The sequence below is a fragment of the Haematobia irritans genome, chromosome 1 (genome assembly GCF_050003625.1).
Source record: "Haematobia irritans isolate KBUSLIRL chromosome 1, ASM5000362v1, whole genome shotgun sequence".
NCBI lineage: Eukaryota > Metazoa > Arthropoda > Insecta > Diptera > Muscidae > Haematobia > Haematobia irritans.
The window spans coordinates 263,455,788-263,472,353 of record NC_134397.1 but is presented as its reverse complement, the minus strand read 5'-3'; the positions used below and the strand labels follow the sequence as shown (position 1 = coordinate 263,472,353).

The 16,566-nt window shown below is 26.8% G+C and overlaps 1 protein-coding gene across 1 annotated transcript in view; it reads left to right on the top strand.

The window, feature by feature from the left end:
• The window catches only part of T48 (FU domain-containing protein T48), a 225,070-nt gene extending 208,914 nt beyond the window's left edge, over nucleotides 1–16,156 (top strand). The window contains exon 3 of the mRNA XM_075292022.1: nucleotides 14,067–16,156. Coding sequence (XP_075148137.1) covers nucleotides 14,067–15,028 — 962 coding nt within the window. The 3' untranslated portion in view covers nucleotides 15,029–16,156. The remainder of the gene's footprint in view (nucleotides 1–14,066) is intronic.
• Nucleotides 16,157–16,566: the final 410 nt, after the last annotated feature.

Sequence of the window (16,566 nt, the reverse complement as noted above, 5' to 3'; positions counted from 1 at the left end):
TGGTGTTACTAAAATTTGTTTATAATCGTCATCACATCATATGTACCAACCAAAACTCCCAGAACTGGAAAAATGGTTAATAATCTGAATATGTGGTTGAAAAGTTGCAAGGCATTGGAATAACTCGGTACAGTACATTATTTTGGTGTATACATTTGAAATTCCTTAAAATTTTGAAGCTTTCATGTATTGATAAGTATGGTAACGACAAATTTTCAATTCGTTTATTTCCATATGAAACTTAGGAAAATCGAGGACTATAATTTATGAAGGCCAAACCAATGCATTGAAAACGTTTGGCTTACTTTTCTTGCACACATAAGTGATTCCTTGAAAATCGGAAGTGCTAATTCACTGTGAGATAGAACAAGGGTCAATTTTGTGCATATCAATTCGATTCTTTCATATGAAACACAAACATAGTGATACCTAATCTTTAAGAAGCATTAGTATAAGACGGAATCGATTTTAAAAACATGAAAAAGCGATTTATTACGAATCGAAAAACTTTTCTGAGCAATACAATGTATGCAAATAGCTTGACATAGGTCTTTGAGTTAACAGGTTGGCTGATAAGTCCCTGGTCTGACACATAGATGGCGTCGCTAGTATTAAATGCATATTATTTTTATTATAGTATTATTTTTATATAGTACCAACCTTTAAATGATTCGTGTCAAAATTTGACGTCTGTAAGTCAATTAGTTTGTGAGATATAGTGTCTTTTGTGAAGCAACTTTTGTTATTGTGAAAAAATGGAAAAAAAGGAATTTCGTGTTTTGATAAAATACTGTTTTCTGAAGGGACAAAAATACGGTGGAAGCAAAAACTTGACTTGATAATGAGTTTCCGGCTGCCCCAGGGAAATCAACAATAATTGATTGGTATGCAAAATTCAAGCGTGGTGAAATGAGAACGGAGGACGGTGAACGCAGTGGACGCCCGAAAGAGGTGGTTACCGACGAAAACATCAAAAACATCCACAAAATCATTTTGAATGACCGTAAAATGAAGTTGATCGAGATAGCAGAGGCCTTAAAGATATCAAAGGAACGTTCATTCATCAATATTTGGATATGCGGAAGCTCTGTGCAAAATGGGTGGCGCGCGAGCTCACATTTGACCAAAACCAACAACGTGTTGATGATTCTGAGCGGTGTTTGCAGCTGTTAACTCGTAATACACCCCAGTTTTTCCACCGATATGTGACAATAGATGAAACATGGCTCCATCACTACACTCCTGAGTCCAATCGACAGTCGGCTGAGTGGACAGCGACCGGTGAGCCGTCTCCGAAGCGTGGAAAGACTCAAAAGTCCGCTGGCAATGTAATGGCCTCCGTTTTTTGGGATGCGCATGGAATAATTTTTATCGATTATCTTGAGAAGGGAAAAAACCATCAACAGTGACTATTATATGGCATTATTGGAGCGTTTGAAGGTCGAAATCGCGGCAAAACGGCCCCATATGAAGAAGAAAAAAGTGTTGTTCCACCAAGACAACGCACCCTGCCACAAGTCATTGAGAACGATGGCATAAATTCATGAATTGGGCTTCGAATTGCTTCCCCACCCACCGTATTCTCCAGGTCTGGCCCCCAGCGACTTTTTCTTGTTCTCAGACCTCAAAAGGATGCTCGCAGGGAAAAAATTTGGCTGTAATGAAGAGGTGATCGCCGAAACTGAGGCCTATTTTGAGGCAAAACCGAAGGAGTACTACCAAAATGGTATCAAAAAATTGGAAGATCGTTATAATCGTTGTATCGCTCTTGAAGGGAACTATGTTGAATAATAAAAACGAATTTTGACAACAAATGTGTTTTTCTTTGTTAGACCAGGGACTTATCAGCCAACTTGTTAATGGCACACATTCATTATTCTTCGGTTTCTGAAAACATCAACGTACTTCCTCGTAGGGACATTTATAATTTTGTAATGACGAATTCGTTTACGTCAAATGCAATTGACTTATATCAAGAACTAAAAACGTTTAGTAATGATTGTATAGTTAACTTGTTGTCATAGCAACCCTCGCAATAGAAATGGCTCATTTAGATCCATATTGTGAATATGTGGTTCAAATATTGCAATGCATTGGATTAACTTGGTACTTTGGACACACTTTAGAAATTCGTTAAGATTTTGACAACTAGGGGATTGAGGAACTTTGTATAAGAAACTGAAACAAATCGAGAGCGATACCATATGAAGTCTAAACCAACGAGCCGTAGGGTTTGGTATATTTGAGCTGCACACATTAGCGATTCTTTGAAATTCGGAAGTATTCGTCTATTGTGAGATAAAAGAACGCTCAGCTTTATAAAGATCAATTCGATTCTGTCAAATGAAATTGAAAAAAAAAAACACAAAATGTACCTTAAGAACAAATCAGTGATTTAAATTTTATGTAAAAAAAATATAGTTATAATATAAAAATGTTTCCAAGCATTAAAATATATCAAAATAGGTTGTCGTACGTCACTGAGTTGATTGCACTCATCAATTATTCTTCAGTTTTCTGAAACATCAACGTAATAACAGGTACGAAAATTTACAATTTTGTAATAATTAATTCGTTTATTTCAAATGTAATTGATACATAACGAGAAGGATAATTCACGTTTATTTATGATTGTGAAGTTATCGTAATTTTCATCGCATCATATCATTCATCAAAACCCCCAGAACTAAAAAAATTGTCCATAATCTTAATATGTGGTTAAAAAGTTGCAAGACATTGGAATAACTTGCTACAGACCATTATTTTTGTGTATACATTACAAGTACGGGATTAAGAAAATTTGTATAAATCAATTCTTTGGTTTCTTTAAGAAACTGAGGCAAATTGAGATCGATTCCTTATGAATTCAAAACCACCCACCAAAAAAGTAATGAAAATGTTCTTTTCGGATACGGAAGTGGTGCAAAATTGACGTAGAAGCAATGAATTTAACATGGGCTTGTCATAGTACGGAAGTCCTCCATTTCAACCCCCATTGCACTGAATTTGCATCACTTCTTTAGGTGTGATCCGAATTCAATGTTTTGGATGTAAATTAAAGAATTCTGTGATATTTTGTCAAATAAATAATTTTTATAATTTTTTATAATTTTTAATGGATTCTAACGCTTGTCGAAAACGTTTGACGACGTTTTTCGTTTTTCGACGAAATTTAAATGATTTGTACCATTTTATTAATTCTTACTCTGTTTTTAACCTATTTGAAACAAAAAAAGTTAAAATTACCCATTAAAAGTATGAAAAACCCAAGTTATAAAAAATTGAATTAAAAGAACTTCTTGGTTAGTTAAACTAAAGGACATAATTGGGAGTGCATCTTATGGAAGTGCTTTAAAATTTTGTGCCTTTGGAAGAACTTCCAATTTTTTTTGCTGGGCAATGCACCAATAGCGTTTCGTATATTTTAGCTGCACACATCAGCGATTATTTGAAATTCGGGAGGATTCGTCTATTGTGAGATAAAAGAACGCTCAGCCTTATGAAGATCAATTCGATTCTTCCATAGGAAATTGGGAGAAAACACAAACATAGCTTAATAACAAATAGCTGAAACTTCGTTATTCAGAAACATTAGTGTAAAATGCAGGCTGCAAGTATCTAAAAACGAGTTGAGTTGATTGCACACATACATTATACTTCAGTTTTTTTAAGTATCAAGGTATTGCAAGGTAGGAAAACTGAACATTTTGTAATCACCAATTCGTTTTCTTCAAGTGCAATAGACACATATCAAAAATGATATTTCACCAATTCATTCATTATTGAGTAGATAATTTGATGTAATTAACATTGGTTCACAATTGTCATCGCATCACAAACCCAAGCACTCAGCGCAGAAAATATGATTCATTTAGATCCACAATCTGATATAGCCTCTATAAAAATTTGTCTGAAGATTTTACTGTTTAGTCATTTAGTTTCTGTTTCCTCTGAGGCCAAAACTAAAGAATGAATTACATGGGTATATAGTCTAATATTGGTTGCATATAAATGGATAACTATAATTTACTTCTTGAGGAGAAGCCAACTTTCATACTTGAAAGTTCAAGTTGTGGTCCATATTAGTACTCACAAAATATGGGAGGATGAGCATAATGCATATAATGGCACGTAAATATTATTTAAGTTGGACACATAAGCGATTCTACAGGATTCTGAAACTTGTAGGTTCAGCTTTGAAGGAGAATACAATTTTTTTTTTGAAATCAATTAGATTATATCTATAAGGGATCGAGGGAAATCAATATCCATAATCCATGGAATCAATCGAGGTCCTGGAGTCTATCAAAGCTATTCCACAAAAATATGTAGTGCCTTCAATATAATTTTTTTTTTTAAATTTTTGTTCAATTACCTTTTTGTAACCCCTTATTTATTCATATCCCAAATCAATATTTCAACCTCGTTTGCAAATTCTAATATCTCACAATATATTTAGGTGTTGTCTTGACAACATAAAACATCTTGAAGTCTTGAAGGATTCAAACTGGAATCAAGCGTTTTGGGTTATTGCAATGAAAACAACACCTCATTACTTAGACCGTAAGGTAAACACGATTGCTTTCGTTGATTTTCGTTTTTCTTGTTTTGTTTTTGGCATAATATGAAAATTATGTTAAAATGTCCATTGAACAATTCCCTATACATTCGTTCAATACCCTGAGGGTGACTAACAAACAATGGTTTGAGTGATATTTTTGATGTTTTTCAACTTCAACCTCATGATCGTTGTTAGTAATACCGCAACATAACCATTTGTTTGTTGTTGTTGTTGCTGATACTGGTTTAACAATGAATATGTACTGCACTGTACAAGTAGGTATCTTTAACATTAACATATCATTTCTCTCTTGTTATGCGGTATCGTTTCTGGCCAAAATGTTATGCTAAAACAATGTTTTTTTGATACGTAACAGATAAGATTTATTAGTTATGTAAAATCAGGAAGTCAAACAAAAGATGATGATCGTGATGGAATGGTAGAGTACAGCTGAAAATGAAATCGAGATGTGGGTGTGTTAGGTAGGTGGTGGTGAGAGAGAGAGAATATTCTCTCAAACATTGTAGAAGAGAAAATGGGGGAGACTTTAGCATTTTAATGAGTATAGCCCTATTTAAATAGCATTTCGTAGGTGAGAACATTCTATATTCTAGTTTGAAATGTGTTTCTCATTGGTGGAAACCAAATTCCAAAGTGGCATTTTCTTGAGTCATTTCTCTATTATAGAGAAATTAAATCTTACTTTATTATCTAATTCTGCTCTGTCCTTTTCTTGTACCTCTATTAAGTTATTAAAAAAATATTTTCTAAATTAGATTTAGCAATTACAATTTAAAAATGTGATTCGTTGTTGATTGCTTACGTATTCGTTTGATTGTGCAAATTTAATTGAATGTTATTTGAATGATCAAGTCGTGCGTCCCATGTCATTCATATTAAGACAAATTTTCTTATTTGTAAATTTGCATTATGTGTACTGTGGACACAATACGAAAATAATGAAAATAATGAAAATAAAAATACAAAATGACATATTTTACTATAGACAATTTTGTCAATTTTTTTATAGCAAAATTTTGTAATTTTCTTTCTCTATAAAATTTCGTCAAGATTATATTTCTATAGAAAATGTTGTCAAAATTCTACATCTATAGAAAATGTTGTCAATATTTTATTTCTATAAAAAATTTTGCCAAAATCTTATTTGTTTAGAAAATTTTGTCAAAATCTTATTTCTATAGAAAATTTTGTCAAAGTTTTTTTTCTATTGAAAAATTTTGTCAAAATTTTATTTATATTGAAAATTTTGTTAAAATTTTATTTCTATAGAAAATTTTGTCAAAGTTTTATTTCTATAGAAAATTTTGTCAACGTTTTATTTCTATAGAAGATTTTGTCAATGTTTTTTTTTTCTATAGAAAATGTTGTCAAAATTTTATTTCTTTAGAACATTTTGTCAAAATTTTATTTTAATAGAAATTTTTGCCAACATTTTATTTGTATAGAAAATTTTGTCAAACTTGTATTTCTATAGAAAATTTTGTAAAAATTTTATTTCCATTGAAAATTTTGTCAAAATTTTATTTCTATTGAAAATTTTGTCAAAATTTTATTTCTATTGAAATTTTTGTCAAAATTTTATTTCTATTGAAAATTTTGTCAAAATTTTATTTCTATAGAAAATTTTGTCAAAATTTTATTTCTATAGAAAATTTTGTCAAAGTTTTATTTTTTATAGAAAATTTTGTCAATGTTTTTTTCTATAGAAAATTTTGTCAAAATTGTTTGTTCTACACGGATGAAAAAGACTGTTTTTCATATGTTTGGCTATAAACATTATATGTTTGGAACACAAATTTTTAAACACAATATTTTTGAGTGCAAGCATATAATGTTCATAAACTAGCATAACATGTTTGGGACATATATGTTAATATGTTAGAACATATTATGTTTGGGACATAAAATGTTTGTAAATATAATATGCTTGGATGCAAACATATATTAATTTAGAAATAGCCTATAAACATATATGTGTTTAGTAGCTTGGAGCGCTATTTAACAGGGAGCGATATTGAATTAAGTTGGTGGTTGTTGCTTGTTATTACAAAATTAACATTTTATTTTTCCTTGGGCAACTGATCAGCTACTTCTTTGATCCTTACAAACTGTGTGGTCCGCTGTTCGAATCCCCGTCCGGCAAAAGGTAAAATTAAAATAAAAAAAATCATACAATTGAATAATTTCTTCTACAATGTTTGTATTACAGAAAAAGGTGCTAAGAACTAAAAAATCTCGTGGAAGGGAGAAAGATGTGGGGGAATATACAATTGGGCAGAAACAAAATTTTGAGCATTCAGGTCGAAAACCTATGTTGTTAGCACCTATATTACCTGTTTATTTTCATAATTCATTATGATTGTAAATATATAAATAAATAAATAAAATTTTGAGCACAATATTGTTTGGGAGAATTTTTTAAGCATATAATATTTTTGGGTGCAAAATGCTTCCAAACATATTATATGTTCACATAATAACATATTGTTTTTTGGAAGACAACATTATTGAATTTGGATGCAAAAATACAAAATGTTTGGAACTTAGACTACCCAAACATATATTGTTTAGACCAATATGCTTTCAAACATATTATATATTGGAAGAGATCAAACATATAAATGTTTGGGCAATACCCAAAAATATATATGCTTGAAGCAAAATATGTTTGGGAGTATATGTTACAGAAGCGATTTTTTGTGAGCGTGTATAGAAAAGTTTGACAAAAGTTTATATCTATAGAAAATTTTGTCAACATTTTATTTTAACAGAAATTTTGTATTCATAGAAAATTTTGTTTCTATAGAAAAGTTGTCAAAATTTTATTTTTATAGAAACTTTTGTCAATATTTTATTTCTATAGAAAATTTTGTCAAAATTTTATTTCTATTGAAATTTTTGTCAAAATTTTATTTCTATTGAAAATTTTGTCAAAATTTTATTTCTATAGAAAATTTTGTCAAAACTTTATTTCTATAAAAAATTTTGTAAAAAAATGTATTTCTATAGAAAATTTTGTCAAAATTTTATTTCTAATAAAAATTTTGTCAAAATTTTATTTCTATTGAAAATTTTGTCAAAATTTTATTTCTAATGAAAATTTTGTCAACACTTTGTTTCTATAGAAAAATTTGTCAAAATTTTATTTCTTTAGAAAATTTTGTCAACATTTTATTTTTATAGAAAATTTTTTTCAAAATTTTGTTTCTATAGAAAAATTTGTCAAAACTTTATTTCATTCTTTTTTGTTTTGTTATTGTTGGTTTTGTTCTTTAAGCATTGTTGTTGTTTTTTATTGCAGCTTAAAACCATACATTGACTAAACTACAAGTGCAGCTTAACCAACAGAGGAAAAGAATGTTTGTCAAGTTTATTTGGGCAAAGGCATATAGACTGCAAGATGGTTGGATGGACGCACGTTTCGGAATAACCACATTCCTCATCAGCATCCTCTACTTGCAGCAAAACTATCAACCAATTATCAGAATAAATTCTGGCAGTTCATTAAACCCAACAATAAACCACATTTGAACCTTCCGAAAAAAGGCTTTACATTGATAGCCGGCTTATGCCGAAATAAATTCAAAACAAACATTTCTCTTTTCTTTGCTACCATCAAATCATCGTTTTGAGTGCAGTTGGCTGGGTTTTTTGAGCGTACTTCCTCTTACCTCATTCGTTTTGTTTTGTTATTGTTCAAAATTTTATTTTATAGAAAATTTTGTCAAAATTTTATTTTTATAGGAAATATTGTCAACATTTTATTTCTATAGAAAATTTTGTCAACATTTTATTTCAATAGAAAATTTTGTCAACATTTCTTTTCAATAGAAAATTTTGTCAAAATTTTATTACTATGGAAAATTTTGTCAAAATTTTATTACTATAGAAAATATTGTCAAGATTTTATTTCTATAGAGAACTTTGTCAATTTTTTTCTATAGAGAATTTTGTCAAAATTTTATTTCTATAGAAAATTTTGTCTAAATTTTATTTCTATAGAAAATTGTGTCCAAATTTTATTTCTATAGAAAATTTTGTCTAAATTTTATTTCTATAGAGAACTTTGTAAATTTTTTTTCTACAGACAATTTTGTCAAAATCTTATTTCTATAGGAAATTTTGTCAACATTTTATTACTATAGAAAATTTTGTCAAAATTGTATTTCTATAGAAAATTTTGTCAAAATTCTATAGAAAATTGTGTCCAAGTTTTATCTCTGTAGAAAATTTTGTCCAAATTTTATTTCTATAGAAAATTTTGTCCAAATTTTATTTCTATAGAAAATTTTGTCAAAATTTTATTTCCATAGAGAACTTTGGAACCGAACCGAAAATTTTAGCAAAATCTTATTTCTACAGAAAATTTTGCTTAAATTTTATTTGTATTTAAATTTTGTCCAAATTTTATTTGTATCGAAAATTTTGTCAAATTTTTATTTCTATAGAAAATTTTGTCAAAATTTTATTTTAATATAAAATTGTGTCAAAATTTTATTTCTATAGAAAATTTTGTAAATTATCATTTCTATAGAAATTTTTGTAAAAATTTTATTTCTATTGAAAATTTTGTCCAAATTTTTTTCAGACTTTTTTTCTATAGAAATTTTTGTAAAATTTTTATTTCTATAAAAAATTTTGTCGAAGTTAATTAAGACGCGAGTCTTAATTAAATATGATATACTGTAATAATAACCATCACATTTTTGTTTATTTTAATGAGCTGTTTTGATCAATGTATATAAATGCAAATAAAACAAATTTATTTCATATTTTTTCTCGGCTTTTATCCGACCTTTTCCAGAGAATTTTTTTATTTGAAATATCTGTAGAAAAAAATTCTATTTAGATTTCATTAATTGTGAATTTTAATTATTACTTACAATTGTTTTACATTTGTTTCATTTATAAATTCTTAAAACTGGATATCACAAACAATAATAATAACTAAATAAATAATTAAAATGTAAATACTGCAGCAAAACTTAAAATCTATATCACAGAACTATGTATGTTATGTTTACTCTTTAAACTATTGCAATGGAATACCATCACATTTGTGACAAAGCAGAAATTGTCACATTAATCGATTTTTTTTAGGAACTACCTTTATTACATTTCCGCCAAAAATAAATCACCGAATAACCAAAAAAAAAGTTCGATTGAAAAATTGCAATAACCCGGAATTAAATTCGTTATGATGTTGGCTTCTTAAATAAAACAAATAGGACGGGGGCAATTAACGTGATAAATGCAATAAATAACGACCAGAAAAAAATCTATAGAAAATCGTTGACATTCTTCCATTCATCGAATAACAACAGTTCACAAAACATGAATGTGTCTTGCATTTGAGTAAGTGAGCCCGCTCCATGACCAGCACGCACTGCATTTTTCCGCCTTGTCTGTCTATTTTAGCAGCTGCTTTAGGTTTAGTTTGGCTGGTTAACAGCAACCATTCACAAAAAAAAATCAACCAAATGTGCTAAATTTATTCATTCATCAAAATAACATTTTTGTTTGGCTTCTCTATGGGCCGGGAGATTTTCTTTCATTCATTAATAATCGGATAAATTGTGGTCTTTGCTTTTTATTGGAGCTATTTATTCGCACAAAACATGTTCGGAACGCATTCCGTTTGACTTTAACAAACGGTGGACACAAAAAAAAAACGCAACCTAAATTGTGAACAGATTGCGAATGGTGGAGATTGGCAATCCGAATAGGCTTTAATGCAACCACCATTGGACTACATGGACTTTATAGTGGACGGACATACCCACATATGTGCAGATATTATCTGCTTTTAGAAAAGGCCGCAAAATCATTTACATGCAAATGTGCCCACATTTGGAATCAATTCGATTTTATTGCTTTTCGTGATTCTTGTAGATGTACGAATGATAGACGGTGAATGGTGTTCAATAGAATGTGACCTTGACACCATGGCTTTGGATTAAACATCAAAAAATTTGTATTTTGATATTAAATAGACAGAATGTCATATGCACAGTTCAAATTTCAAATAAAACCAGAAGTTCCAATGAATGAAAAAAATTCGCTGTATCCTTTGGGATACAACGGTAGAAAGTCAGTTTTTCTGTTAATTCATTTCAGCTACAAAACAAAACAATTTCAACTTTTTGTAAAAATAAAATGTTCACAAAATTTTTTAAATAAAATTTGGACAAAATTTTCTATAGAAATAAAATTTTAACAAAATTTTCTATAGAAATAAAATTTTAACAAAATGTTCTATAGAAATAAAATTAAGACAAAATTTTCTATAGAAATAAAATTTTAACAAAATTTTCTATATAATTAAAATTTTGACGAAATTTCCTAAAAAATTAAATTTTGACAAAATTTTCTATCAAAATAAACTTTTGACAAAATTTTCTATTGAAATAAAGTTTTGACCAAATTTTCTATAGAAATAAAATTTTGACCAAATTTTCTATAGAAATAAAATTGTGACTAAATTTTCTATAGAAATAAAATTTGTACAAAATTGTCTATAGAAATAAAATTTTGACCAAATTTTCTATAGAAATAGAATTTAGACAAAATTTTCTATAGAAATAAAATTTTCACAAAATTTTCCATAGAAATAACATTTTTACAAATTTTCTATAGAAATAAAATTTTGACAAAATCTTCTATAGAAATAAAAGTGACAAAATTTTCTATAGAAATAAACTTTTGACAAAATTTTCTATAGAAATAAAATTTTGATAAAATTTTCTATAGAAATAAAATTAAGACAAAATTTTCTACAGAAATAAAATTTTGACAAAATTTTCTATAGAAAAAAATTTTAACAAAATGTTCTATAGAAATAAAATTAAGACAAACTTTTCTATAGAAACAAAATTTTAACAAAATTTTCTATATAATTAAAATTTTGACAAAATTTCCTAAAAAGAAAATTTGGACAAAATTTTCTATAAAAATAAACTTTTGACAATATTTTCTATTGAAATAAAATTTTGACCTAATTTTCTATAGAAATAAACTTTGGACAAAATTTTCTATAGAAATAAAATTTGTACAAAATTTTCTATAGAAATAAAATTTTCACAAAATTTTCCATAGCAATAACATTTTTACAAATTTTCTATAGAAATAAAAGTTTGACAAAATTTTCTATAGAAATAACATTTTGACAAAATTTTCTATAGAAATAAAATTTTGATAAAATTTTCTATAGAAATAAAATTAAGACAAAATTTTCTATAGAAATAACATTTTGACAAACTTTTCTATAGAAAAAAATTTTAACATATGTTCTATAGAAACAAAATTAAGACAAAATTTTCTATAGAAAAAAAAATTTGAACAAAATTTTCTATATAATTAAAATTTTGACAAAATTTCCTACAAAATAAAACTTTGAGAAAATTTTCTATGGAAATAAAATTTTAACAAAATTTTCTATAGAAATAAAATTTTAACAAAATGTTCTATAGAACTAAAATTTTGGCAAAATTTCCCAAAAAATAAAATTTTTACAGAATTTTCTATAGAACTAAAATTTTGAAAAAATTTTCTATTGAAATAAAATTTTGACCAAATTTTCTATAGAAATTAAATTTTGTCAAAATTTTCTGTAGACATAAAATTTTGACAAAATTTTCTATAGAAATAAAATTGTGACAAATTTTCTATAGAAATAAAATTTTGACAAATTTTCTATAGAAATAAAATTTTGACAAATTTTCTATATAATTAAAATTCAGACTAAAATTGAAAAAATTTTTCTATAGAATAAAAATTTTGAAAAAAATTTTATATAGAAATAAAATTTTCAAAAAATTTTCTATAGAAATAAAATTTTGACAAAATTGTCTACGGAAATAAAATGTTGACAATTTTTTCTATAGAAATAAAATTTTGACAATTTTTTCTATAGGAATAAAATTTTGACTAAATTTTCTATATAATTAAAATTCAGACAAAATTTTCTATAGAAATACAATTTTGACAAAATTTTCTATAAAAATAAAATTTTGAAAAAAATTTCTGTAGAAATAAAATTTTCAAAAAATTTTCTATAGAAATAAAATTTTGACAAAATTTTCTATAGAAATAAAATTTGAACAAAATATTCAATATAATTAAAATTTTGACAAAGTTTCCTAAAAAAGAAAATTTTGACAGAATTTTCTATAAAAATAAAATTTTGACAATATAATTAAAATGTTGACAAAATTTCCTAAAAAATAAAATTTTGACAGAGTTTTCTATAAAAATAAAATTTTGAAAAAATTTTCTTTAGAAATAAAATTGTGACAAATTTTCTATAGAAATAATATTTTGAGAAATTTTCTATATAATTAAAATTCAGACAAATTTTCTATAGAAATACAATTTTTACAACATTTTCTACAAAAATAAAATTTTGAAAACATTTTCTATAGAAATAAAATTTTGAAAAAGTTTTCTATAGAAATAAAATTTTGAAAATATTTTATATAGAAATAAAATTTTAACAAAATTTTATATAGAAATAAAATTTTGACAAAATTGTCTACAGACATAAAATGTTGACAATTTTTTCTATAGAAATAAAATTTTGACAATTTTTTCTATAGAAATAACATTTTGACAAAATTTTCTATAGAATTAAAATTTTGACGAAGTTGTCTATAGAAATTAAATTTTGTCAAAATTTTCTATAGAAATAAAATTTTGAGAAAATTTTCTATAGAAATAAAATTTTGACAAAATTTTCTATAGAAATAAAATTTTGAGAAAATTTTCTATAGAAATAAAATTTTCACAAAATAAATAAATAAAATTTTGACAAAATTTTCCATAAAAATAAAATTTTGACAAAATTTTCCATAAAAATAAAATTTTGACAAAATTTTCTATAGAAATAAAATTTTGACAAAATGTTCTATAGAAATAAAATTTTGACAAAATTTAACAAGCTATAAAAAGAATTATTAGATAATATAAAATTAATTATATAACACAAAAATTATATTCTCTTTGTAAATAGTTTACAGTAAGAAATAATATTTGTTGTCACATGCCTCTACAATGCCCTTATGGCGCTGAGGCCCAAATATGAATGAAGATTACTTTAAGTAAATAAACTATAAATTAAAAAAAAATTAAAATTTTCTATAGAAATAAAATTTTGACAAATTGTTTTATAGAAATAAAAGTTTGACAAAATTTTCTATAGAAATAACGTTTTGACAAATTTTTCTATAGAAATAAAACTATGACAAAATTTTCTAAAGAAAAAAAAATTTGATACAATTTTCTATAGAAATAAAATTTTGACAAATTTTTCTATAGAAATAAAACTTTGACAAAGTTTTCTAAAGAAAAAAATTTTAACAAAATTTTCTATACAAATATTTTTTTCCTATAGAAATAAAAAAAATTTATAAAGCGAAAATTTTAACAATATTCTATTTTCCCGAGTTAAAAACTAATTTTGCTATTTTTTTCACTTCTTCATTTTCAGGTTGTCCAAGCTCTACAAGTGCCCATTGTTTAAAATGCAATCGAGAGGGTTGCATCAAATGTACCTTCTATTTAGTCACCGATACTAGGCAATGTGTGGATCGTTGCCCCTCCGGCTATGTGGATCAATGGTCGGCCCATACAGAATTCATGGGACGTGTTTGTGTACCTACAGGCTATTCCGGAGCTCTAATGGCTGCTTTGGCCGGAATGTTTGGAGGTTTTCTAGTGTGTCTTTCCATTTTGGCTGTCGCTGTAATGTTGGTGAAACGAAGACGTCGTCGTAAGGCTATTAAACAGAAATTAATCAATGAAAATACCATGGATCGTTCTGACTTTCTGCGACAATTGAATGATATGAGACCCAATGCTGAATATTTTCTGGCCATGCTAAATGATACCAGAAGGCAAATACGAAAATTATATTTGGCTGGAGATATAGCAGCTGCCAATTCCTATAGACCCATCGTCCGAGATTTGGCAAGAATTTTAATTTTACTTAATCGTCCCATAGAACTGATACCGGCAGCACCGCATGATTGGAATCGTTTGTATTCATGGTCAGAGCAAGTGCTCGAACGTTATAGACCTCAGGTAGGTCAACTCATCGATTTCTTTCAAACTTCAAATGGCATAGATGTGGATGATTTCGATGCTACTTCGGTATATCGTCAAAAACTCGGAGGTGGTGGTTTCTATAAACAAAGTGCCACCTTACAATCTACCTCCACGTTGGGTGGAGGAAAATCGGGGACCAAATCACAGAAAATGCATTTATTTGGGTCTCTCATTAGTCTACATGAGTTTGAGGAACCCCGGCCGTCCGATCCCTTCGGTAGCAGCTTTAATACGCTCAAAAGTGGTAATCTCATATCGGATCTCAATGCTAGCTCACTGTGGTTGGAGGACGAATTCTATAAATTGGGCTTTCGACCGCAAGATGAAATAACGACTGAATTATAAATGGTTGAGGAATTGCGATTATCAGTGTTTAATTTTTTAATTTATCTCAAAATTTTGTTTTTTTGTTGTAATGTCGTTTGTTTTATTTTCTTCGAATGTAGATTTCGTTGTAAACTGTGAAAAGAAAGCAATTTTAGTTTAATTAAATTTAGAAACTTAATGATCAAAGTATTATTTGTTTACAAAGTCGACCCAAATATACACTATGTAATAAATGAAAAAATAATCAGAGCAGAGAAAAACAAAAATTAGTTCGTACTTTATAATAAATTTTGAATTTCAGTTTATATTTAACCACATTTAATTTTCCAGATAATAATATATTAAATTTATGCTAGTACCCAAAATATCTTTCAAGTATTGTTCCTCGGAATAATCAAGATTTAAAAAGGGTTAGTTAAGCCTTCGAATAATGGCAAAATGTATAAAAGAATAGTGCCAGTAGGGGAAAAAATGCAATGCCATGCAAAAAGGTTTAAATTTCTTATTATTTAATGGGGATTTTAATGAGAATCAAAAGGCCTATATTTTGACATAAGAACCATTTTAGATTTTTTTTTTCAAAAATTGAAACATATATACTTTCTCGGTAAAACTCTATAGTCAAAATCAATAGACGATTACGATTCAACTGGATTTGAAAGTCTTTTTTGAAAATTACTGAAAATCGAATTCCACTTTTTTGTTAAAATTCGATTATCCCAAAATTAATGCAATCGATTTAATTTTATAAAAAAAAATTAATGAAGTTATTTTCCCACCATGACTACGCAGCAAAAAAAATTGTCCTTGCCCTGCAAAAAAAATGGAAGTTATTCTAAAGACACAACTTTAAAAGCACCCCCAAAAATGTCTCCCCTAACGTGGGCTTTATTTTAAATAAACAGGCAGTTCTTTTAATTCCATTTTTATAACTCGCTTTTTTCATATTTTTAATGGGTAATTTTAACTTTTTTGTTTCAAATATGTTAAACACAGAGTAAAAATTAATAAAATCCATTTAAAATCCATTGTAGAAAAATTGTGAATTTTTAAAAATATTTATGGTTAAACTTTTCAGACAAGCGTAGAATGCATTAAAAATCATAAAAATTATTTATTTGGCAAAATATCACATCTTATTTTATTTTCACAACCAAACCAAATTTTTATTTCTATAGAAAATTTTGTCAAAATTTTATTTCTTAGAAAAAATTTTGACAACATTTTATTTCTTAGAAAAAATTTTGTCAAAATTTTATTTCTATAGAAAACTTTGTCAATATTTTATTTCCATAAAAAATTTGGTTAACATTTCATTTTTATGAAAAAGTTTGTCACAATTCTATTTCTATAGAAAATTTTGTCAAAATTTTATTTCTATAGAAAATTTTGTCAAAATTTTATTTCTATAGAAAATTTTGTCAAAATTTTATTTCTATAGAAAATTTTGTCAAAATTTTATTTCTATAGAAAATTTTGTCAAAATTTTATTTGCATAGAAAATTTTGTCAAAATTTTATTTTTATTAAAAATTTTGTCAAAATTTTATTTCTATA